The sequence below is a fragment of the Gymnogyps californianus genome, chromosome 3 (assembly GCF_018139145.2).
Source record: "Gymnogyps californianus isolate 813 chromosome 3, ASM1813914v2, whole genome shotgun sequence".
Classification (NCBI taxonomy): domain Eukaryota; kingdom Metazoa; phylum Chordata; class Aves; order Accipitriformes; family Cathartidae; genus Gymnogyps; species Gymnogyps californianus.
Window position 1 is genome coordinate 50,090,302 of NC_059473.1, and position 24,041 is coordinate 50,114,342.

The 24,041-nt window shown below is 37.3% G+C and overlaps 1 protein-coding gene across 1 annotated transcript in view; it reads left to right on the forward strand.

The window, feature by feature from the left end:
- Positions 1 to 24,041, forward strand: part of PDE10A (phosphodiesterase 10A) — a 197,713-nt gene that overhangs the window by 74,074 nt on the left and 99,598 nt on the right. The window contains exon 3 of the mRNA XM_050893753.1: positions 11,979 to 12,107. Within this exon, the coding sequence (XP_050749710.1) occupies positions 11,979 to 12,107 (129 nt within the window). The remainder of the gene's footprint in view (positions 1 to 11,978; positions 12,108 to 24,041) is intronic.

Consider the following 24,041-nt stretch of genomic DNA (forward strand, 5'->3'; position numbering starts at 1 on the left):
CAAACTTTCTGGATGTGGTCATGTTAGGTTTCTTCCTAATAGAGCTTTTTAGTGACAGATTTCTCTGGGCTTTATACCTTCTCATTTTGTAAAGGATGTTGACTGTATTTTTCTATAAGCTTCCTAAGACTGTAAGGTTGGAAGGGATTAAAAAAGAATGACAAATCCTGATCTGTGGTGCTGCAGATATGGTCCTAGTACTACCAAAGTAGAGAACACTCAGGTGTCTGGTCTTGTTGGTAAGTAGCATGTTATTTGACTATCTGTAGTTGTTACTTAAGAAGAGTCCTGTGCCCTGGGAAACTGTCCTAACATGTCTACTAATGTAAGTGTTAAGATGAAGTGGGATGCTCCTTTCAGAAGGAAGAACATTCTCTGTTTCATATTTAGTGAAGTAACAGAGTGAGACTTGGCACAGGCATGTAGTATCCTTCAAAGGAGGTTTCATCATACTGGATCTTGTTTGTGGAATAAGTAGCATTTTAGTGAACAGCACTATATGTTTATATTGACAAGTATATTATAAAGGATTTACAGAACTTTATTCATGGGAGTTCATTTGAAGAAACAAATCAGCAGTAAAACTTTGGTAATGAAGACAATGGGACTACTCTTGAGTCAGAAGAGTTCACTCAAAAAGGGAGCTACTCCAGGATCAGGTGTCAGGTGGGAGGAAGACATTACATCAGCCAGAAGGTATTACTGGAGAAGTCATAAATCAAGAACTTGGTCCCAACACTTTTACTCAAGGGAAGAGTTAAGGCATTCTTAGCTTGTTTAATTGTTAGATTTTAAGTAGTTTAATTTACAGCTGCATATGATCTTTCCAGAGATGTATGTGCAAGTCCTGAGTGACTTGACATTTTTCATAATGAGTTATGAATGAACTGTATTTCAGTACTTGTCACCATTAAGTTGGGTATTACTGGTCAGGTATATTTTGGGCAGGAAACGAGGTACCCTGACTCTGTGTGTTGCACAAGAGAATAAAAAAGAGCAAATAATTATAAGTCATACTGAGGTGTTCCTTATATGTTTACAAACACATTTTCACTTCCTTCAGTGTGATGCATTATTTTTAAGTATGTTGATAATTATTTTTATCAGTAACCTTAAGATGATACATAGCTTTCTCCTCAAGCAAAGACTTGAAATTAATTTGATTGCAAGTCCTAAAGCATGTCTGTATTCCTTTTGTTAGCTTTTTGCAGAGTGTTAATTAAATTCCCAAATTTGGTCCCATCATGCACCTGGAAGGAGAATAAAGCTTGTTACTCCTCAGAGTTACTCCAATATGCTAATTAGAATTGGAGAGAAGCTACTTTCAAACCAGGAAAGTAATAGTAAGAGTTTTAAAAAGCCCCATACATCAAATAATGGATGGTATTACAGCATAACACTATACATGCTGTGCAGGATTATGCCATTCAGGCAATTTGAAGTTTGTTTTGATACCCTATGAAAAATGATTATTCAGATTAGGAACACATTCACCCCATTAAGCATATGTATAATTCCTATGGAAAGATTTTAACGCTAGCTAATGAAAACTGATTTCATCAACACTCATATATGGCTTTTTGCTTTTTAACTTAATACTGAAGCAGTGCTCAGACCTGCCAGTACTGTGCAGTTCTTGAGCACTAGATTTTGGGAGACATAACCAGCTGAGTATCTGTAGGTGTCTAGAGCTCAAGCTTGCAAGATGCTGGTAATATTAGAAAAATGACCGTGGAAGTTGGTGGAAACTAAAGGTGCTTATGTCCACACCTTGCTCAGCATCTGGTGTGTTCAGGTGCAAAGATACATCCATGGCTGTTTCATCAGGAATTGGGGATTTGAATTACAGGATACAGCGTGAAGTGGTTGTTGGTATTCTTTCTGCATGAACGCATTCCAGCTCTGTTTGGCCGAGCTGGTCTTTATTTTCTCTCTCTAAAACTTAAGCAGTGCTGCTGGTGTCCTGGCTGAAATGTTGCATGGCATACTGCTGGCTGCTGTAGCCGCCGCACGAGTGACTGCACTTGATTGTGGGTGAAACTGTGATCTACATGTATACAGAGCCTGCAGCTTTATGCAGCGACTGGAGGCTGGCATAATTAAATATTCACCTTTATATGAAAATTTGAAATGTTTAATGATAAAATTTATTATATATAAACCGAACATATGCCCTTTTTAAACACCCAAATCGACAGTGTAGTCTTTTTGTATACAGCATTATTGTTTTTCACTGCTAATACTATGAATGCCGGAGCTGTGTATTGTTTTTCTTCTAGCAATACAGGTGACAGTTGGAGGAGGAGGGGCAAAAAACGTGAATGGAGCTGCTCACAGAAGAGTTTGTAAATTGATTTTTTGAGAAAAGAGAAATCAAAAAGAAGTTTGACCGTTCTGATGGTTTCTTGTTAGTGATTATACTTTTTGCCAGACCGGTAATGTCAGGTTTCAGAGTTTGGGCACTTGGTTGCATTACATTCCTGTATACTTAAATGGATTAAGACAAAAAGTCTGACTTGAAAAGGATATTCCAAAACTGACTGTGCCTGTGGTTTTGAATCCTGATGCTTTGAACAAAGAAGGGATTGATTTAATGGGATTAATGCTTAATCCAAATGAAGCAATGTACACACATGCCTTGAATGCTTTTGAGAATAACTACCAATATCATTTATGAGGTTCTGTAGAAAGATACAGAGAAGTGATCTTTGTGTAAGAAAGAGATGGGGCAAGACAGCTTTATTTAAAGAACAACACTGGTAAAATTGTGTTCAAATTAGCTCTTCTGGATTACTTTCAGATATTTTTAAGGCTTCATTTTTTGTACAAGTATGATATTTATTTTCAAGTGCAGATTTTGAGGAAGTGTTACACATCTCTCTCCATCATTTTGATATTCTAGATGAGAAAATTTATTTTAATATTATACTTTTTTTTTTACTTGTATTTGAGGTAAAGTTGTTTTTTGTTTCGGATAATACCTTCTCTGATTTGATTTGATCCCCCCCCCCCTCCCCCCCCGGCTTGCAGATTTTCTATGTGGCAAAATATCATAGAATCACAGAATGGTTTGGGTTGGAAGGGACCTCAAAGATCATCTAGTTCCAACCGCCCTGCCATGGGCAGGGACACCTTCCACTAGACCAGGTTGCTCAAAGCCCCATCCAACCTGGCCTTGAACACTTCCAGGGAGGGGGCATCCACAACCTCTCTGGGCAACCTGTTCCAGTGCCTCACCACCCTCACAGCAAAGAATTTCTTCCTTATACCTAATCTAAAGCTACCCTCTTTCAGTTTAAAGCCATTACCCCTTGTCCTATCACTACAGGCCCTTGTAAAAAGTCCCTCTTTGGCTTTCTTGTAGGCCCCCTTTAGGTAGTGGAAGGCTGCTGTAAGGTCTCCCCTATAAGCCTTCTCTTCTCCAGGCTGAACCACCTCAACTCTCTCAGCCTTTCTTGATAGGAGAGGTGGTCCAGCCCCCTGATCATCTTCATGGCCCTCCTCTGGACTTGCTCCAACAGGTCCATGTCCTTCTTATGTTGGGGGCTCCCGAGCTGAAGGCAGTACTCCAGGTGGGGTCTCATGAGAGCGGAGTAGAGGGGGAGAATCAGCTCCCTCGACCTGCTGGTCATGCTTCTTTTGATGCAGCCCAGGATACAGTTGGCTTTCTGGGCTGCAGGTGCACATTGCCAGGTCATGTTGAGCTTCTTGTCAACCAGCACCGCCAAGTCCTTCTCCTCAGGGCTGTCCTCAATCCACTCATCGCCCAGCCTGTATTTGTGCTTGGGGTTGCCCTGACCCATGTGCAGGACCTTGCACTTGGCTTTCTGGAACTTCGTGAGGTTTGCACGGGCCCATCTCTCCAGCCTGTCAAGGTCCCTCTGGATGGCATCCCTTCCCTCCAGCATGTCAACCGCACCACACAGCTTGGTGTCATTGGAAAGCTTGCTGAGGGTGCAGTCAACCCCACTGTCCGTGTCGCCAGGAAAGATGTTAAACAGCACCAGTCCCAATACTGACTCCTGAGGAAAGCCACTTGTCACTGGTCTCCACTTGGACATTGAGCTGTTGACTGCAACTCTTTGAGTGTGACCATCCAGCCAATTCCTTATCCACCAAGTGGTCCATCCATCAAATCCATGTCTCTCCAATTTAGAGACAAGGATGTCATACTGGACAGTGTCAAATGCTTTGTGCAAGCTCAGGTAGATGATGTCCATTGCGCTTCCCTTATCCACCAACACTGTAACCCCGTCGCAGAAGGCCACCAAATTTGTCAGGCACGATTTGCCCTTAGTGAAGCCATGTTGGCTGTCACCAATCACCTCCTTATTTTCCATGTGCCTTAGCATAGTTTCCAGGAGGATCTGCTCCATGATCTTGCCAGGCAGAGAGGTAAGACTGACTGGTCTGTAGTTCCCTGGGACTTCCTTTTTTCCCTTTTTAAAAATGGGAATTAAGTTTCCCCTTTTCCAGCCAGTGGGAACTTCCCTGCCATGACTTCTCAAATATGATGGATAGTGGGTTAGCCACTTCATCTGCCAGTTCCCTCAGGACTGTTACTTATTTGGAGAAATTTACTTTGCCCACATTTGCTGTGACTCTGTGGCCCCTCTAATTTCAGGGAAGAATAGCTTATTAAACCAAACAAGCCAATTTGTGGGTTTTTTTGTTTGATTTTTTAAAAGTTTTTTATTTTTTTTAAATGTTAACAGATGCCACATTTACAACATTTATAGTTATTTCCTTTCATCTTTATTAATAAAAGCTTTCTCAATACATAAAATCCATCCGATTTCTTATATAGACCAATGTATACCCTCACAATGTGTTGTCAAAGCATTGGATCCTGTTTAACTGGACGAAAGGTATGTCATATGCATCAAACGCTGTTGCAAGGATTTTGAGGAAAGCAATGACTAGATTGTAGCTGTTCTAGGATAAAATGCTGAGCCTTGATAAATGTTAGGCTGGCTCATCAATTTTTATCCATTCTCCCCTGCCTCCCCACGTGCCCCCCAGCCTGGGAACCAGAAACTTTAGGTGAAAACTAAAATTCTTGCCTAATCATGAGTTTTGATGGAGCTAGTGGTTTTAGAATAAGACCAAATATCATAACACTAATGAAAAAATTGCAAGAATTGCTAATGATGTGACTGACTCATGTTGCTAAATGGAGCAGATTTTTAAACATAGCTCTAGGCTTCAATTCTTTCAGCTCATTCACAGTCAGTTCTGCTTTATACTGAGCTCAGTGAAGCTATTCTCAGAGGAGAGTGCAGTATGACATGGATTAAGAGTCGGAGAGTGGAGCCATTAATCGATTCAGTACTACACAGGTTATCTAATGTCTAAGAAGTGTTTTAAATATTTTAAGCAGCATAAAAAGTTGAAAGCAAAAATACAATTTTCAAGTAATTTTTGGCTTTATTAATTTTTTTTTTTTTTGAAAAGGAAGGCTATTGGAGACTGGCTGAAAGGCAAGGAGTAATTACTGATAATTGATGTTTGAAGGAGGTCTTGTTTCTTAGTTTATTTTTGAATCCAGCTATGCTATATCTGGGATGGTAAACAAACAGTGCAAAGGACCATTCTTATGTACTGGATTTTTTTTTTTTTTTGTCTATACTGTTACATTGTTAGAATGGTTCTTGGCAGTGCATTGGCCAAAGCCAGCTAGTGATGTCCCAGGCAAGGTCCCGGGTGTTGCTCTGGAGTAGGATCAGGCCAGGGATGGTTCCCAGCAGGTAATCAGCATGTATTCCCCTTGCAGTTTTCCCTCATCTTCATTGTCGGAGGTCAAGAGAGCTTAATAGTAAGGATGGAGGAAGTTATAAGCCACTTGGTTTCAGGTCAGTGAACAGCCCTAGATGTATTCAGTTTACTGGTGTAGACAAGCCTACAATGTTGCCTTACAGTACCGTTACAATTTAAACTAGTGAAGTGAGTTTCTAAGATGCTGAGTTTGGTATACTTTGTCACATCTGCTCAAAAAGCAGTTTCTCCCTTAAGATGGAAGTAATAGTGTTTTATACTTTTTTTTTTTAGAGTGTTGATATTCAGTTATTTTCCAAAGAGTATTTTGCTGGTATCTTAAGAGGACAGCAGCATATAAGACTGTGACAGTGTTTACAGTTTCTGTCTCTCCTAAACCCTAACATAGACATTATGAGGATTGTGGTAATCAGCAGGGTGAATATGAACACCTTTATTACATGAATCTTGCTATTCCATAAGCTCTGACCACTGTTATGCTTTATTCTGTCATTCAAATATACATTTCATTTGGAAACTGTCTTCACGCACTTGAGGCTTCTTGAAAAATATTTGTGCCAGTACCTGTAAAATGATCTGCTTGCATAGTACGCCCAGCTGCAATGAAAGTTTCCTCATTTTCTCTCATCTTAATTAGTATGTTTTTTAGTGTTACAGATTTTCTTTTTGACTTAGGAAGCTGTTGGTTTACTTACACTGGACAGTGGGAGATTGCTCTGTGAATTCAGTTGATCTCTTTTAGGGTTGTACCTGATGTTATCACTAATGAATTGTTGGAGTTGTTGAAAGCTTTACCAGTAGATGAAAGGGGGAATGCAGGCTTGAGCAGGCCAGGCAATCACTAAATCAAGCAGCCTGCAATACACTGGCTTTGTATGAGACACAGAAATACAGATATATTGGAAGGTGGTGGTAGTGGTGCTGGGGTTTTTGGTTTTGTTTGGCTTATAGTATAAGTACTAACAAAAACAGTCAAAGTCCTAGTTATACTTTTGAAGCCCTAATGATCTAGTCCTGATACACTGTTGAAATAAATAAAAAGAAAAGATAGTTTCTTGTGGCGGTTCATAATCTACATGAATAACTATTCCTCTTTAAATAGCTCTACTAAACTTGCTAAATTATCTTCAGATAAAGGTTTCTTTATTCTTTTCCCTTAGTGAAATGAAGCCTGTTTTCTAAGTATTAATCATAGGACCACTGAAAAGATAGTTCTTTGTTGAACCAGATATCACAAACGTTTGGCTTTCTAGTTTATGTTGAAATTACTGGACTGTGATATTTGGTAGCAATATTTGTATTTTCTATAGTTAGTTTACTAAAATAAGAAAGGGAAGAAATCCACCCATAAATCTGTCTTCAACTATATATATATATATCTGCTATTAATTTCAGTGAAAAAGAGACTATTTCTCATAGTTTGTGTAGGGGAAAAAAAAACCCCAACACCAAAACACTCTTATACATGCTCCATTGAAAGCCAAGGAATTATTTAAAAAACCCCCACAAACACCACCACCACCAAAAAACTCAAACCCCAGCCACAAAACACAAAACCAAAAGTTTGATAGAGTGACATGAGATTAGATGAACAGCTTGAGCCTCAGGCATATGCAAAGTGGAAAAACAGGGCTATTGTTTATTTGGTAGAGTGCACCAATACATCACTTTATAGAAATACTGTAAGTAAATACAGTTGTTTCTTTTCTATCATTTGATTCACCCTTCCTGCTAACGTCCCAGAATGAATGACCTGCCAGAAAGATCGTTCACTCTGGCAGTAAAAAGGCCTTTCGCTGATCAATAAATTGCCTCTTGGGTGGTGTTGGGGGGACAGGCTGTCTTCTGCCCTCTGCTTTGTATTGAGCTTTGCCAATTTTATATCATCCTACCCGATAATAAATGAGATAGACAAAGAACACAATAAGGTGAAACACTTGCATAAAATCCAGCTTTTACTGAAAAGCTGTATTTCCACTTACTGTTCAGACAGGGGTAGCCAAGAAATGGAAAAAATTAAACCAAACCAACCTTGATTAATGTTTTCCACGTGTATGAATGAACTTTTAAAAGCAGATGGCATAACCAAAGCGAACATTTCAAATTAAGATCTACACAGAGAACCTAAACAGGCGTGCTGGTCAGGAAGCGAGGAACTGCTGAGCTAGCACAAGCGAGGGGCAAGCTGAGCCGTTTCTTTGCCTACAGTTTGTTCAGAGGGAAATGAAAAAAGGAAGAGCTTATCTGATATGCATGTGTCCTTTTGCATGATATTTTTATTATCATTTTCATTATTTAATCGCAAATCCGGAACAAATAGTCAATGCATGCATAAAACACAGCAATAGCAAGTTGCACCAGAAAGATATCAGCATTGAAATGTGGGTTTATCACTTTACAATAAGAATACGAGGGAGAAAGGTGTTTCGGGGTGGGTGTGGTTTTAATTAAACAGGTTATATGTATGAATCAGGAAGGCAAACTCCAATGCGTAAATGGAATGAATGGACATTCAACCCAAATGCCAGATTCCTCCTTTAATTCCCAGAGGAATTAGGGTTGTTCCAGTCTTTCTGTGCTTTCTGGCCTGCTGCATGCTAGGCTGTTGGCCAGAGTTCAGCCCTTCCGAGCGATGGTCCCCCTTCATAACTGTCCCAGCTCTGTTGGAGGACAGACAGGTTCCAGATACAAGAGGCAATGCTTTCTGGGGATGCGTGAAAAGAAGCGAGGGGAGCTTTTGTTTGGGCTACTTGCGAGAAAGCGTATAGACCAACAGTTGTGAATGTGTGCGCTGCTACCTTTTCCTTTGTTAGACCCTGTTGATGTATATACTTTATGCTCCGCGCAAGAACTGATGAACAAGAAAGAGAGAAGTCCTGGCATCCCTGGAGGTGATGGGAAGCTCCCTGTTGTGTAGTGTGCGCTGCGGAAATAGTAGACATAGACTACTCTCTCTACTAGTCTATGGGTGTAATAGTAGTAAGGTGAGAAGAAAGGAGTAGTGGAGAAATATTTCTAATGTGAGTGCATGTAGAAAAGTTTACTGCCCAAAATACTTAAGACCAATACATTAGTAACAGAAAAATCAATAACCAGCATTGGCTTGTGTTTTGTTTGTTTGTTTCTAATTCTGTAAATGATAACTGATTGGAATGATAAAGGCTTAGTTCCTGAGTTTGGGTGTAAGTGTTATTGTCCTGTTTATTCAAATGTTATTAATCATTGCCGCTGAATTCTGAAATTTTTTTTTTGCATATTTCAGAATTAAAAGATTACAACAGTTCAACAGAGAGGTTGATAATATTTAACAAAAATATATGTACCAGAAGTTTTCAGGAACATGTGAATGTTCAAGATACAAGTGTGTCCATTGAACCTATGCATGTTCTTATGTAAAAATCTTATTCTTCTGTGCATCTTACAATGTAGAAGGCTTTATATATGCCATAAAACAATTGTTTATGCACAGCTGTAAAACACTTACATTCATGCTTCTTTACAACACTCTTTTGCCTTAACGTACATAAAACACAAAACGTTTAAGCTTCTTCTAAAAGGCTACTTTCTATTAATGTTACATTTTATTAATGTTATATTTTGTGAAGTTACAATGTGTTCTTGCTGGTTTTGGTTGTGGGTTTTGTGTGTATGGTTGTAGCATGTATTTTTCGACACAGTAGACTAACAGTTAGGAGGACCGGTAAGTCGGCTTTAATCTATGTAGAAAATAGGTTTAAGTTACTCCTTTTTAACTCTGCAAACGTAGTTGTAAATCCTGTTCTGCTTGCTCCCATCTACAAATCTGACATTGAAAAAGCACATCTGCACAGATGCCTTTACTGAAATAAAGGAGGGTAATTTAAAGACTGTTGTAGGATTTTTTTATATCAGCTTCATGAATCACTTTTCCGTATAAAGTTAAAGCAGAGTTTTCACCCTCAGGTTGCTGAAATTGCAGGATATCTGGAATGGAAATGAAACTCGTGACATGTAGACTGAAGTCTTATTTCAAATTGACATTTTATTGAATTTTGATGTGTATATTACAAAAAACACAGGCCATAAAGGTTTGAATTGAGGAAGTATTTCCATTGAAGTCAAGGAGTACAGAGTGCATGCATAAGAAAGTTAAGGTTATTTTCACTGAAAACACAAATCAACCCTTGTAGAATTTCAGTTGCTAATTTTACAAACTTTTCAGTTCCTAGTTTCTTACTAGAAGCAACAAGTGTTTGTTTCCAGTCTAAAGACAACCTGGAAGTAGCAGGCATTTTGTGACAAACCTGTGTTGATCATTTTTCATCCAGAACTTAAAAGGCAGATAAATTTTCATGACTTTCTGATGGTTAACTCTGGTAAATCTTCAAAACGCTATAGTCTTTATGAATGATTCTCCAAACACATGTTTTCTTTTCAAATTCTATTACTATGAAATTAGAAAACCTTACTTTTTCAAGGTATTACGTTTTTCTTAGTTGGGCAAATTACAAAATCATATTAATTAGTCTGATTTTTCAGTATGTGAGGCGATACCTGCATTGGCTGAAAAATCTTTTCATTCATGTGGCACGTGTACTTCTTTATAGATGCATTATGATCTAAACTTACAAACGATCATCTAAGGTTAAACAATCAAAGTAGTGGGGTTTTATTTGTTTGTTTTCCCCCCACTTGCTGATCATCTCCTGCTCTTACTGATTTAGGAAGAACCTTTTCTTCTTTACTAATGAAAACCAGGATGCTCGCTTAGCTCTCTTAGTTCAAGTGATCCAGATCTGGAGATTCTTGCCTGTAAGTGGGAATGTTGTTATCTGAGGCTATGATATCCACCAGGAACTGCCGCCTATGTGGATTAAGAGAAAAGATATTTTAACACAGGTTTGGGCTGGTGGGGGCTGAAGTGGTGGGAATGATGTGGTGCAGTTGCCGTGGGGAGAGTTGCCTGTGTGGTTGGCGCTCTGCAGGTGGGAGTTGTTGGTTTGTGTTCTGGTATTGCTTCCTGAAGGCTTTCATAGTAAACGTTTGTAAGACATCTTAAAGATTACAGTCATTGACTAGCATTTAAATTACACTATAGCTGTTTTCAGCATGTTCTGATACTGTGCGAAGCATAAAATAGGAAAATTGATCTTATTTTATAGCATGAATACTCTCCAAAGAGGTCAGCGTTGTTTGGAGGGGAGTTTATCTTCTGCTGAACCTAAGCTGCTTTTTGTGGAGAATTTACAGTTATGTTTATATTATATACACGCAACACAAGAGGAGAAGCGTATTTAGAGTCATTACAGCGGTCGTTACTCCTCTTCCCCTCAGATCTCATTAAGGCTTTTATACTCAGGGTGCGTGCTGCCTTTGTGGCAGCCTGGAGCTTAGTCCCTCGGGACACGTGCACTTCTTTCCTGCCCTCCCTCGGAACGCCTCGGCACTCTTGGGTTCACTTCTCTGCGGCCAGTGGTTTTGTTTGAGGGATTTGTGAAGAGTATGATCAGATTGTAATTTTATGAATTTGGGAATTTATTTATGATTGCGTCAGGGATCTGAGATTCTGAATTTTGTTTCTTTTTCCGAAATGTGTACTGGAGTTTTCTTTTTGTTGCAGATATTGTAAAGGCCTTTTATCTACAATTACTTTTATTTTGATAACTGAATTACTAAGGCAATGGAAACATGCATGAGAAACAGTTTGTATTTCTAAAGTTACTTAAGTAACTCCAGTATTTAAAAATTGCACTTGATTTTGGTGTTGCGTAATAGTTTTTGTTGCTTTTGCTGCCACTTGCAGTGAGAATACTGAATTTCATGCTCTACGAGAAATACCAGTTCACTTTCTTCTATCTCCTTCCACGCTATTTCTTTATCAATATATTATCTTGTGTAGCTTGGAAATCAGTAGTTGTAGAGTCATAATCATAGTCATAAATTCCTTCCTGGCCATTTCTCCCAGGTAATGTTTATGTGTACTCCTGTAGGGAACTTTTTGTACACAGTATCTTGCATGGATATGCTTTGCTTCTACTATTTTCTATATGACAGCTCATTTTTTTGACTGGATATTGTTCTGTCTGGGAGGAGACAATTTAAATAGGCATGTATTCAATCAACATGTTAAACAAAAGAATATTGATTGTTGCTGGTGTCTAGGTATTGTTTCATACGAGGAATTCCATATCAATAATGTAATCAATTAATATTCTCTCTTTCAGGTTTAACAGATGAAAAAGTGAAGGCCTATCTTTCTCTTCACCCCCAGGTACTGGATGAGTTTGTGTCAGAAAGTGTAAGTGCGGAAACTGTGGAGAAATGGCTAAAAAGGAAAAATAACAGACAGGAAGGTAAGTCCTTTTTATTTGCGATTAACTTTGAACAGCTCAGTTCTTATTTTTAGATTTAAAAAGGAAACCTAGTTTTGATAAAACCTGACTATTATAATTTTTATGTCTAGGTTCCCCCATTTTGTGAAAGGCAAAAGACGTTAACAATTTTTTTTTAATATTTTCAGCCTTTTGGCATTTCTATTTTGGAATATACTGGTATTCGTTTTGGAGGTTCAGTTCACCCATTTTGAGTTGCAAATACTATTCCACCAAGCTGTAATATCTGTTACATTAGTGTACGTTTTGAGAACATAATTTGGTCTTCTTGGATCTAAAATTGGTAAGTTTTGAATTAAAATTATGCAGTATGTGCAGGATGTAATCCTCAGTAAAATACTGGATATACCATCTCAAAAGTTCCTACTTGCAACATGTATTAAGTCAATTTTAGATACGAACATTGACACAGAGGTTATAAAGCAGTGTGTTGAATTCTGGAGGTATTTCTGTTGGGTTGCTTTAGGTGTAATCCCTTACTTACTAGACCCAGAAAACTGTTCCTTATGAGTCGGCCTGGGTTGACTATGATCGTAAATTCTGCAATGATCTTAAATTTTGTGAGATTGTGTGCAAACATAAGATTCATGCAATTCTAAAAATGATTTGGAATGTACCAGGTAAAATGCAAAAGAGGAGATTACCAAGAAGGTGAGGAAAGAAACACTGATTTTACTCTGCATGTGTATTGCTCTGTGGCTGACTTCTAAGGTGCTTGGGGTTTAAGTCCTGGTGATAATTCCCTTTTTAAATAGAGGGGCTATTGCTACTTCCCAGAAGACAGCTGAGTGTTTTCTGCAGAATTATAGAAGAAGAAAATGGTGGGCAAGGGACAGAAAAGGCTATATTGAGCCAGATTTTTGGTGGTGATGACTATATATCTGATACTAAGGTGGTAGTACATTTTTGTTGGTGTAAAGAGGTTACCTAATGGAAGAGTAAAAGTATGTAGCAACAGACCACCTGTTTACTACTTTCTTTGTGGTTTATAAACTGCAGCACTGCAGGATGGCTATCATTATAATCCACAAATGCAATCAGAAAAACAGTGTTATGAATCAAGTGAATAAGTCATGATAATGCTTTTTGTAGGCAGAAGAGAAAAAATAGTTTGATGTTACCAGAAACAAGTACTACTTATTTTAAAGAGCTATGTTCCTGTTAAAATGATGATTTTCTCTAAGGTGCTTGAAATCACTATAAGAAATCATTGCTTGTTTGAAGTACAGTTTATAGTCTGGGTCAAGGATCTTGATGCTAAAACTAAGTGAATGCTTTGGATAACATTTCAGCTTCAAGAATCTTATATTGCTAAGTGGAATTTATTACCGGTTGCTCAAAATTTCCCTTTTTTGGGGGGAGTGACCTGAAAGTACGTTTTTGTGAAAATGCTCATAAGATTTTTTGAGCCAACTACAGAAGCAAAGTAACTGCTGACCATTGTCTTAGTGAAGTTTTAACATGAATAGCTGCAACGGTGTGATTTGTCCATTGTTTTCTTAAACTTTTAAACTTCTGTTTTGTGGCTAACTCTCCCCACACTGTTGAATTAAAAGTGTCAAGCAATAGTTATGCTATCATTATCATTCAGCTTTATATCTATTATTGTCAAGTGGGTCTTTCTACCTTCCCTGCTACTTCCCTTTTGCTGACAGTGATCTTTAAGGTGGCTGTATTTATTACACTAAAGGCAGTTATGCAGATGTGGCTTTCTTAGTGTTGGATTTTTAGATGAAAATAAGCAGAACCAGATTTAAAACTACACTTGCCAAGTCAAAAAGAATAATTTGAATGCATTTTTTTTATAGAATGAAACAGATACTGATTAGCCTTATCTGTGATTTTCTTCTAGAAGGATAAAGGCTATAGCCATATAAAATGTCTGTGATAACAAAGCATCTTAACTTGCAAGAATGCAACATTTTTAGGAAAGAAATTTGCTAGGTGATTTACTCAGTTCACTTTATATATGTACAAATCCTACTGCCTGAGTAATGGTGGCAGTGAGAAATGAGGAGGAGAAGATGGAACTGATTCTTTTGGTGTCAGCATGGATCTGTGGTGACTTAAAGTGAATGTGTAGCCTAAGTCACTTTACGTCAATAGGGGTATAATTTTCCCTCTATCCCACTTGCTTTAGTGTAGTCTACTTTACAGATGTTCACATCTTGTAATGCGAAACGGACAGAAAAATAAGCTTTGTTTTTATTAGAAAGTTGCCAGGCAGGCGAAATGCTGTTTTGAGATCTCTGGCTTAGTGTCTGTACTCTTATACGTTGGTGACGCAGAACAGTCATTAACCTATATGCAGAAATTGTGTCCTGCCTGATTTAACAGGCATCCAGCTGTGTGTGCTTTTCAGCCAGAAGTCAATGGGCCTGCAGCCAGGGTAGTTTATCTGAATTTCATTAGCATGACCATAAACTGAAATGTCTGATTTGGACTTAAATGAACCAAAATTTATCTGTGACTGAGATTCACTGAATTAGTTACTTTAGATGGATTTTGGTTTTTTTAAAACCTGAAGTATTAAAAAGGGAGACAATCAGTAAATACTGCAGTGTTTAAGGTATAAGTATATCCCAAAATACCATGAGTTTTGTTATCAGTGTGTACCAGATAGATCTTGTATCTATTACAGTAAAAGTTAGATTGAAAGTCGCTCGTGACAGGTTGATGGTGATCTACCTGGGATTATAAAATTATTTTATTTTTTAATTTTTTTTTTTTAGTATATTGGAGAAAATCTGCAAAGGTAGCACTGGGAAGGAATGCTGCTCGTACTGGTATTTGGGTATTCACTGCAACTTTTTGAACCCTGACTATTATCTACCAATAAAATACACACTCAAAACACACCCAGGCCTTGTATTGTTGCACACAGCATTTCCAAACAACTCTATTTGTAATAAACTAACACTTGAGTTTTACATTTTTCATATCCAGATCACGGCTGAGGTAGGCAGGACTCTGAATGAAATTGGAGCACAAACTGGACTGCTTCTCATGCAAAGTATTTTTGATTGGTTTTTGCAAGCAAAATTTAACCAAGTAAGAGGGTGTCTTGATTAAAGAAACTGATTAGATATTTCAGGGTTCATTTTAACTCTTCTTCAAAGTTGTTTACATATTAGCTATGGAAGAAACTTGTTTACAGATTAAGCCTACTACTTGTAGTCTGAGGTCTGGTCTGTACTTCACGCATTATGGCCTCATGGGATGTTTTATGAAGTTTATAGATCAGAAAAACATCTTCATACAGACACGGTAAAAAGTGCCTTTGTGTATCTAATTGTACTTGAGGTGCTGGTGTAAGTTATACCGATAAGATACATGATCTTGTTTTAGATTCACTAAAGGTACATCTTGATAGAAGGAGATTTTTTCAATGGACTTTAAGAGTTAATCTTCCAGAAGGAGATCTTTTCCTTTCCAGATGCCTAGATATAATACTCACAGAACTCACAAGGAGTCTTCCATTTGTTCTCTTCCATATCATTCAAGCAAAAGTAACAGTTGATTGTAGCAAAAGCCATAAGACTATGGAAGTTTTAGGCTCTGCTGGATAGATCCTCATCTCCCAACAAATTTCTCAGAAAAATATTTACAAACTCCAACCTTAATTATATTATTCAGAGCTTCACCGCCACAACAATAAGAGGCTAAGCACATTGATTATAAGCGAGACGTGCATCTTTTATGCTGCTGATACTGAATTTCACAGGTGTCTTTCCTAATTTTTTAATGGCATTTTTGTATAGGAAGAAAGAACAAACTGTACTGACACAGAATTTCAACATGGAAAGCTGCCTATATCACCTCTTGCTCTGTGGGAGTAAAGTTATCACTTCCCTAAAGGGATGGCCCCAATGTTCATCAAAGTGCATGATCATGTGCTTAATCACTGCTGAATCTGGACACATCAACAACAGCTTTTTACATTATTTTCTTCCAGCAATACCTGCCAAAACCATGTAAAGCTATGTATAGTGGAAACTTAAGGTGCTTTGCTACCATACAAATGCTGCTGCTAAGTAATTCTTAAATACAATTTTTAAAAAATTTTTAAATGGAAAATTGTATATAGAATAGTACATTCAGTACACAATATGACACTGATTATACACAGTCAGAAGTTACTGTCTGTTAACTGCAGTGGACTTACTGCATTTACAGGAACCCAAAATTTCATAATTGACCTGTTTAAAAAAAAAAAGTGAAGAAATTAGAAAATTGATTGCTTAATATAATGTTAGTGTGTTATTGCTGTAATGTTTATTCGGGATGTACAGTCCTCAAGAAGATATCACATAATTTCACCTGGGCTTTGAAAAACAATAGGATAGATTGTCTTAGGGTAAGTCCAAGGTATCGCCATCTTAATACTAATATTTCCATTTACAGACTTCATAATGTAATATTGTCCTGTAACCTGGTGTACATTCAAGCAAGAAAAGAATGTGTTATGTAATGTGACCAAAATATTTACCATTTTCTGTTATTTCCTTACATGAGTTATTTAAACAGAAACATGAAATGACTTTTAAGTAATTTTACATATATTTTTTAATGGACTTGATTTTTCCTGTTGTGCTTTCCTGTATCCATTAATTCCCTGTCACTGTTAAATAAATGCTATTTGATAGATATGCTGTTGCTAATATGATGCAAATGATTAAATGAGTGTATTTGGTTGTTTCAGTTAAAGGACATTTGTGAACATTCAAAGTACTTTTTCTTCTTTTTTTTATCATTACACAATAAATCAGAGTGTATTCATTGCTACTTTTATGTAATTACCATAAGCAGTCTGGCTGACTGCAGTATAAAATGTAGTTCTTCATTAGTCATTTAAATGCATGATTTTCTCATGGCATGTCTCATTCTTGTTTTGTTTCTTGTGAAGCAGATTAAGCCCCGATTCTGTCCTTTTTTTTTTTTTTTTTTTAGCTCAGCCATTTCACTTTTCACCCTTTTCCCCTTCTTTTCTAATATGTGCCCTAGAAGTGGGCAAACATGGCAATCAGATTTGGTGCACTGGATGGCTTTAAGTTTGGGAGAGGACTGGAAGCAGTCATCTCTGGACACACTCATTCTAATCATTTGGAAAATCACTGTAGCTTCCCTTTGGTAGAAAATTCAGTAGGCTTCACGAGGAAAGACATCTGCGTAAAATCCCTCACCCACATGTTCCTTTAGGTCTTCCCAATATATTTATATATATCTATACATATGCTTTAGCAATACCTGTGATAGCTTTCAGTGAGCTAATTGAGCATAGAAAGGATAGAGCTTTGTGCAGGTTAGTTAAACATGTTTCTTTTTCTTTATAGTCTGTGCTGAGCTGAAGGTTTTGGTGACTGAAATGGTTCTGGTGCCTGAGATAATTTGTTTAAGCCTGATACCTTCTGTGGTCTTTTAGACAAAGAAGTCTTTTTTTCTTTTTAGTCTTTTTTTCTGTACTAGAGAAGGGATTGGAGGAATAGGATCTGTGGCAAAAGACTTTGTCATACCCAGACTATGAGACTAGATACAGAGAAAGAATTTGTTTACTAGCCCTTTAAGTTTAATACTAAAAGAAAAATTGTGCTAAGCTGCATCACTAAAATGTAAAAAAAAAAAAGTTCTGTGATCCAAAACAGACTGAAAATTGTTTCTTTTCTGGTGCTGCAGTTTCAGGTATTAAGATATCAGCATAATGTGCTTTAAAGTTTGCTACAGTCCTGTGAGAGAGAAAGTAGTGAGTTTTGGAGAGATGTTGATATGTGGCTCTAGGGAGCAAGTCTGTACTTAGGTATTTATTGTTAAGCAATACTGAAGTACACATTTCTACAATAAATCATAGTTATTCCTTTATTTGCACTTTTAAATAGGTAATTCATTCCTGTTTCTAAATGATGCTGTGTAGTGGAATGTTATTTGCACTTTTGGCTAAGGTTGTTAAATATGTGAAAGGATGGCTAACATGCATTTCCATAAGCCGGGATACAATATATGAAAAGATAAATGTAAGCAGGAAGAGTGTATGTATGCTAAATATATGTCAGCTTGCTGCCAGAATTAAAAAGTAAAAAAGTGGAGCCTATGCTTGATTTGTTAGTTTTTGAGGACTGTGCATTTCCACACTAACTAATCAGAAATAGCTGTTCTGTAGCATAGGGTAGTAGTTGTAGCACTGTAGGTGAAGGATACTCAGAAGCTGGAGACTATCACTGTTGTGATACTCCACAGATTGCTGCAATTCTGACATCTCCCAACCTAGGCAAGAGGAACTGATATGGCAGCATGTTGATGACCTCCTTGATTTATAATTAGGCTGTCTTAATATTTCATTGATGCTACAGACATGCTTTTTCATTCTGATGCAGCCCTGCTGTGCTTATGTTTGTGATATCCAAGCAGGCAACAAATACTTGCCAAAAAGCAAGAGTGAATGTGGGAATGATTTGGGTGATGCGTCACTTGCACCATGGACACCGTAGTAGTAACTCTTAATGCTTCTTATTACCAAACCCCACTATTTACATATTTTGATGCCTTTCTTGGAGTTTTTTTCTTGAAATAAGAGGGAAAGGATGAATCCTCCAATCCTGTTCCCCCCAGTACAAATGGCATAATTGCTTGCCCTGTTCTTACTCTTGCCTTGGAGTCTGCTAATGGCCAGCTGGAGACAAGATGTTGGGCTAGGTGGTCTAGTTGGTCTGAACCAATGTAACTGGTACGATACTGACAGATGCTACTTTTCTGGGATATATCCAGACTGATAAAAGTTGTCTTTATTGCGAATGTTTTCCTCAGAAAAGTTGCAATAATATCTGGGAGCTTGACTGCATAGACCCTGTTTCTCCATGTATTTGGTATAGTCCTTACTTCCACAGAGATAAAACTCATTGGTAGACTTTTGTATGGAGTAGTTTACAGGTTGCCATTTCTCATGTGTCTAGAAAGTTTATTAGTGTATCTGAAATACTGAGGCAGACAGATGAAGTGATGGCACTTCCCAGAGCTGTGGTAGAGCTCTGCATGGGAATGCTGTTTTAGTCCAGATGATGAAAATGGCATACATTCGTCATAGGTATAGAACAATTTTGGAGCTGATTTCTGGGGAGACTGTTGTGTTGTGCCATTGCTTTTAAAAATTATTTTATCGCTGCGTCGTTTCCTGAAACCGTCAGTATAATTGTCCAAGGTGAAATTGTTGCTTTCTTGTGTGTCCAGTTCAATGGGGTTTTTATTGTTTTCCCGGAGTTAATCAGAAGAGAGCCCGCTTAGAAGTGGGTTCATTTTGGCTGTGAAAATATTGAGGAGGAGTTAGTGAAAAAGTTTCTCTCTGTTGTGTTGTCAGGCTGTTTCTCTGGGCAGAAAAAAAGTTTAGTGGAAAGGATATATAGGTCAGATAGATCAGGAATTGTTTTTATGTACTGATAGTACAGAAATACTGAGCAGTGGCCTCTTGGTAGATAATACTGAAGTCTTGAGTGGTGGTGATGTTTTTTGTTCAGTATGTGTCTTGATGTTGAAGCAGTTACTGATTTTATTCTTTGTTCTTTGAATGGCTATCACTAGCAAACTCCAAACAACTGCAAAAATAAGCCTGGCACATTAGTTGAATATGTTTCTAGATTGTTTTCTTCTAATTTGCTGAAGTATGTGAGAGTTTATTGTCTGACTTTTTTTTTTTTTTTTTGAGTGGGTCAGGTGAAGGAGGTGATTTTTCTGTTTTTCTGGAGCTTTCCTGCATATTTAGAATTGTTTAGATGGTCAGAGATTTGCAGTGGGTAATCCTTTAATGATGAGATGTTTGGCCTTAGGAAGTAGATGTCACTGCTTGGTCTGAGTTCCATCTTGAACTAATTGTGTTAATCACATTATATCTAGAGCAATTATTCTGAACATGTACTTAAACTGATGTTTGTTTTGTCTTTGTTAGGCTTGAATTAAGAGGTTTTATGGTTTTTTTCTGTCTACTCAAAAATACTGCTTCTCCTTATTTAGAAACCTTGCTTCACTGAATCATTTTCTGCCCGCATCTGCTAGCTATATTAGAAAGTAAACAGACTGTGATTTTTGTCATTTCTCAATCTTTCAAGTAAATTAGGGCATGGAGCTTCTTTTAGTATCTTACTGAGAAACAGGTTTGCCAGTTTTCTTATTGTTTCTCATCAGTTTACATTTTGAAACTTTCCAGATTATCAATGTCTGCTGTAAAGTGTGGGCAGTGTAAGAGAGAGAGTATTGCAATAATGGGTTCATTAGTATTGTATGCAATACAAAACCATTTCCCTCCTATGCAAGACAGTACTCCTTAATGTTGTCTGGCCCTGCTGCTCATTGTTTTCAGATTGTTTCCCTCCTGTACACAGAATCTTTGGTATTAGAGTAAAAATCAAGCAAGCAAAAGAAAAAAAAAATCTCACTAATTGATAGAGAAGCTCCATTCTGATCACGTGTGGAGACTGTATATCCATGTAGCCAACACTTTTTAATAATGATTATTTATGGAGATGTAAGCTAACTTTTTTTACCTGCATTAAAATGGAGTATGAACATTCCCATGCTCTGTAAGCTGAGACAACAATAAATAAAACCAGAAGAATAGTCATTAACTTTTATGGGACAATAGCTTTTTAATCCAAGTATAAAAATATTAACTTGGGAAATGTTGGCTAGACAAGGCCTGTAATCAAACATTGACCCATAAGGATAAAAAGAAAAAAGGTAAAATAACTATATATGTTAGCATTGCTTGTCCTGTCGATTAAATGAGACTTGCATCTTTGGTGAAAAGACACTATGTGATCATGCAGCTTAATAGTCTGTTACACTACATGTGCACAAAGAAAGGATGAGTAACATATTTATTCATGGATGTTCTGTATGCGAGTAGTGAAAACTCAGTTCAGCAAAGTTCTTGATACCTTGTCCACATATAATATATATTTGTAAAAATTCAGCCATCTCTTTTATCTCCCAGGAAGTACAGGAAGCCCTGAGGATGAGTGAAAACTCATCTTTTACTGTGGAGATAGCTAGTTGGATATAAATAACAACGCCATACTCTGTAAATGGATGATTTTATGTTTCTGTGGGTGGTAGTGAATAATGGTATTTTTCTTAACCTCATACTGCCTATTAGTGAAGATTTTCACAGAAAGTTTACTTCTGAAACTGCTCTGTTGTCTTAAGACTTTGAATTCAGATTGTAAAGACAGAAAAGTAAAGCACAGACATCAGTATATTCATAGTACGGGCTTAATGAAGACTGTCAATTTTCAGTGTGTCATCCTATAGTGATTTAGCTGATGATGATGGTAATTCAGTTACTTTATCCTTCAAAGTATCTCTGATTAGACAGAGTTTTAGACTAGTTGTCCTGTGCATGTCTATCAGATTTAGTGCGGCTGATTCAAAGAGTGTACTTTTCATGGTGAGTCATAGATACTCACTTTATTTGTCCTAGTGGTCATTGGTAGGTCAAGTGCTTTGAAGAGGTAGCTTTGTCCAAAAATGTCTTCTTCATACTATGCATAGTGAAATAAATCCTGGCAATTAACTTTCAACTAGACTATAATAAACTACTTTTTTTCTTTTGCGTATTTTATGAACGCATGTTAAGTTACATTCCCACTTCATTCAGCAAGAGGAAAGCCTAAGCATGACTTCATTCCCATTGGTTTAACTGCTATACATTCCCTAACTTATTGCTTCAGGTGATGATACTTATTTAAGTATGTTATAGGAGGGAGACGTGTGTTGCACATAAATGAACACTGCTACCTCTGTTTAGCTGCCATAGACTTTTGTTGAAGGAAGACTTACGTCACAAATATTACTCAAATACTTTGAAGATATTATTAAGCACGTAGATGGAAATTATTTGGTTCAAAAATGTGTACTCAAGTTTCAGATAATTAAAAAAAAACCCAAACAAAACCACAAAGCTTTGAGATGAACTTTCTTCAATGATATTCAAAGATACAGGTGTTAGAGAAAAAGTCCTTCTATAGATTACTAAGTTGCTAAAAGCTGGGAAGTAAACTATAGAAATGCTTAGACAATTTTCACTACAGAGGTCATCAGTAGTCTGAGAGGGATTTTTATTTTCGTAAGCTCTCTGAAAAAAATGAATGCATACTAGGATGATAAAGTTTCAGGCGTACTGAAAATTAAACCCAGATGTTTAGAGGCTCAAAAGAATCTCATAAAGCTAAGTAATTGAAGAATAAAATATTGGATAAAAATCATTTTTGACAGATCTTTGCCTCTGAGGCCAAGTTGCATGGCACAAGTCACATCTACAAGGCTAAACTACTTTTCCCTCCCTCCCAAATAGGATGTTGCATCCAAACTGCCTCCTGGAATGGTCCTGGGCAGGTGCTAGTCCTCTCATCTGAGCCCAAATCTTGTTTTGGGAAAGTACAAATTGGCAAGGTCCAAGCCATGCTGTGGGTGCAAACAGTTGATCAGGTACTAGTGATGTTCAAGCCCAGTTTCCAGCCCTATTTCCTCTCTTACTTTTAGGCCTAGCCTGAATTAGTTAATGCAGCTCAGGGAGAGATGCTGGGAATATAGTGGAAATATCAGCCATTAGAGCTTAACAACAGATAGATAGTTCAGCCAAATACAACCAGACAGGAAACATCATTAAGTCATTATGGAAATTTGTGATTAATTTGAAGTTCAGATGCTCTGTACAGGTAATGTCACCTTCTCAGGATACATAGAAGAGCAAAGATGACCAGATGTGTAGAAGTCCATAATCTGTATTTCTGAAAGTCTGAAAAACAAGCAAGAAAAGAAGTATTTTTTTAACATAGATCTTTTTGTTGATCCAATATGTGACAAGCTAACAGTTCTATCAGCACAGCCGAGGGGGGCAATGAACTGTTTGACTAACAGCATGTGAGGACTGGAGGAACCACTTAACCTGACTTTGTCAATGGAGAATGTACTTGGATAACAGCACACTGAGTTTAATTATGTTTAATTATTTTAATCATTTAGACAATTTGAGCAAAATGAGTGACTATCGGTTATGGAACAGGAGGAGATTGTAGATTGTAATCTTCTCTGGGTCTGAGAGGGATGGATCTGTTTTTCCTGTGGAACACTTAAAGCTCAGATGTAAGGAGGTTTGGGGGGAAATTATAATGGATTATAAAACCCATGTCAACTGGTGTTGAGTCAATAACAAGTGTAAATTTTATTTGAAGGACTTGTCTTCTTTAAGCATCAGGATTGAAAAGCTAAAAAAGAATTAGTTGTTTAAAGAATAATCTTTTCTCAACAGTAAGGTCGAGTTTCTGTTCTTTATAAATTCCATGAAGACATTTACATCTATTGAACTAAATATATGACGTTTGAGGATGTTCATTTAGTATCCCTAGATCTCGTGCTCTTTTGTAGGGGACTTGTTGTTGTGGTGGAGGGAGGTTAGCAAGGTCTGACTTTTTTGCACTGGCTAGTGCGTCTAGTTCAGTTCAGCCACAAAAAGACCCCCATTCCTGATAATGCTATTACCTCTTTATGAAGCCTGCCTTGCTTGTTATCTTTACACTGTTATGACTTTTATGATGCTGCTACCAAACAGAGAGGGATTCTTCATTCTGCAAAAGACCTGAACTGTAGCAGAAGTTTTATAATTATGACTGTCATGATGAAGACAGTTGACAGATTCACCTTTTTCATGACTGAAGAACTGAAGGGCACCCCGCAAAATGAATTGGCTACAGATTTGAAACAACAGGACGTCCCTTTTCACTCAACCCATGCCTAAATTGTGAACTCATTAGCATAAGATATTTTAGATGTTAAAAATGTAAATGGGTTCAAAAAGTGATTAGACATATTCCAAGGAAGAAATACTTCATCAAGAGCTGTTACATACTATGATCC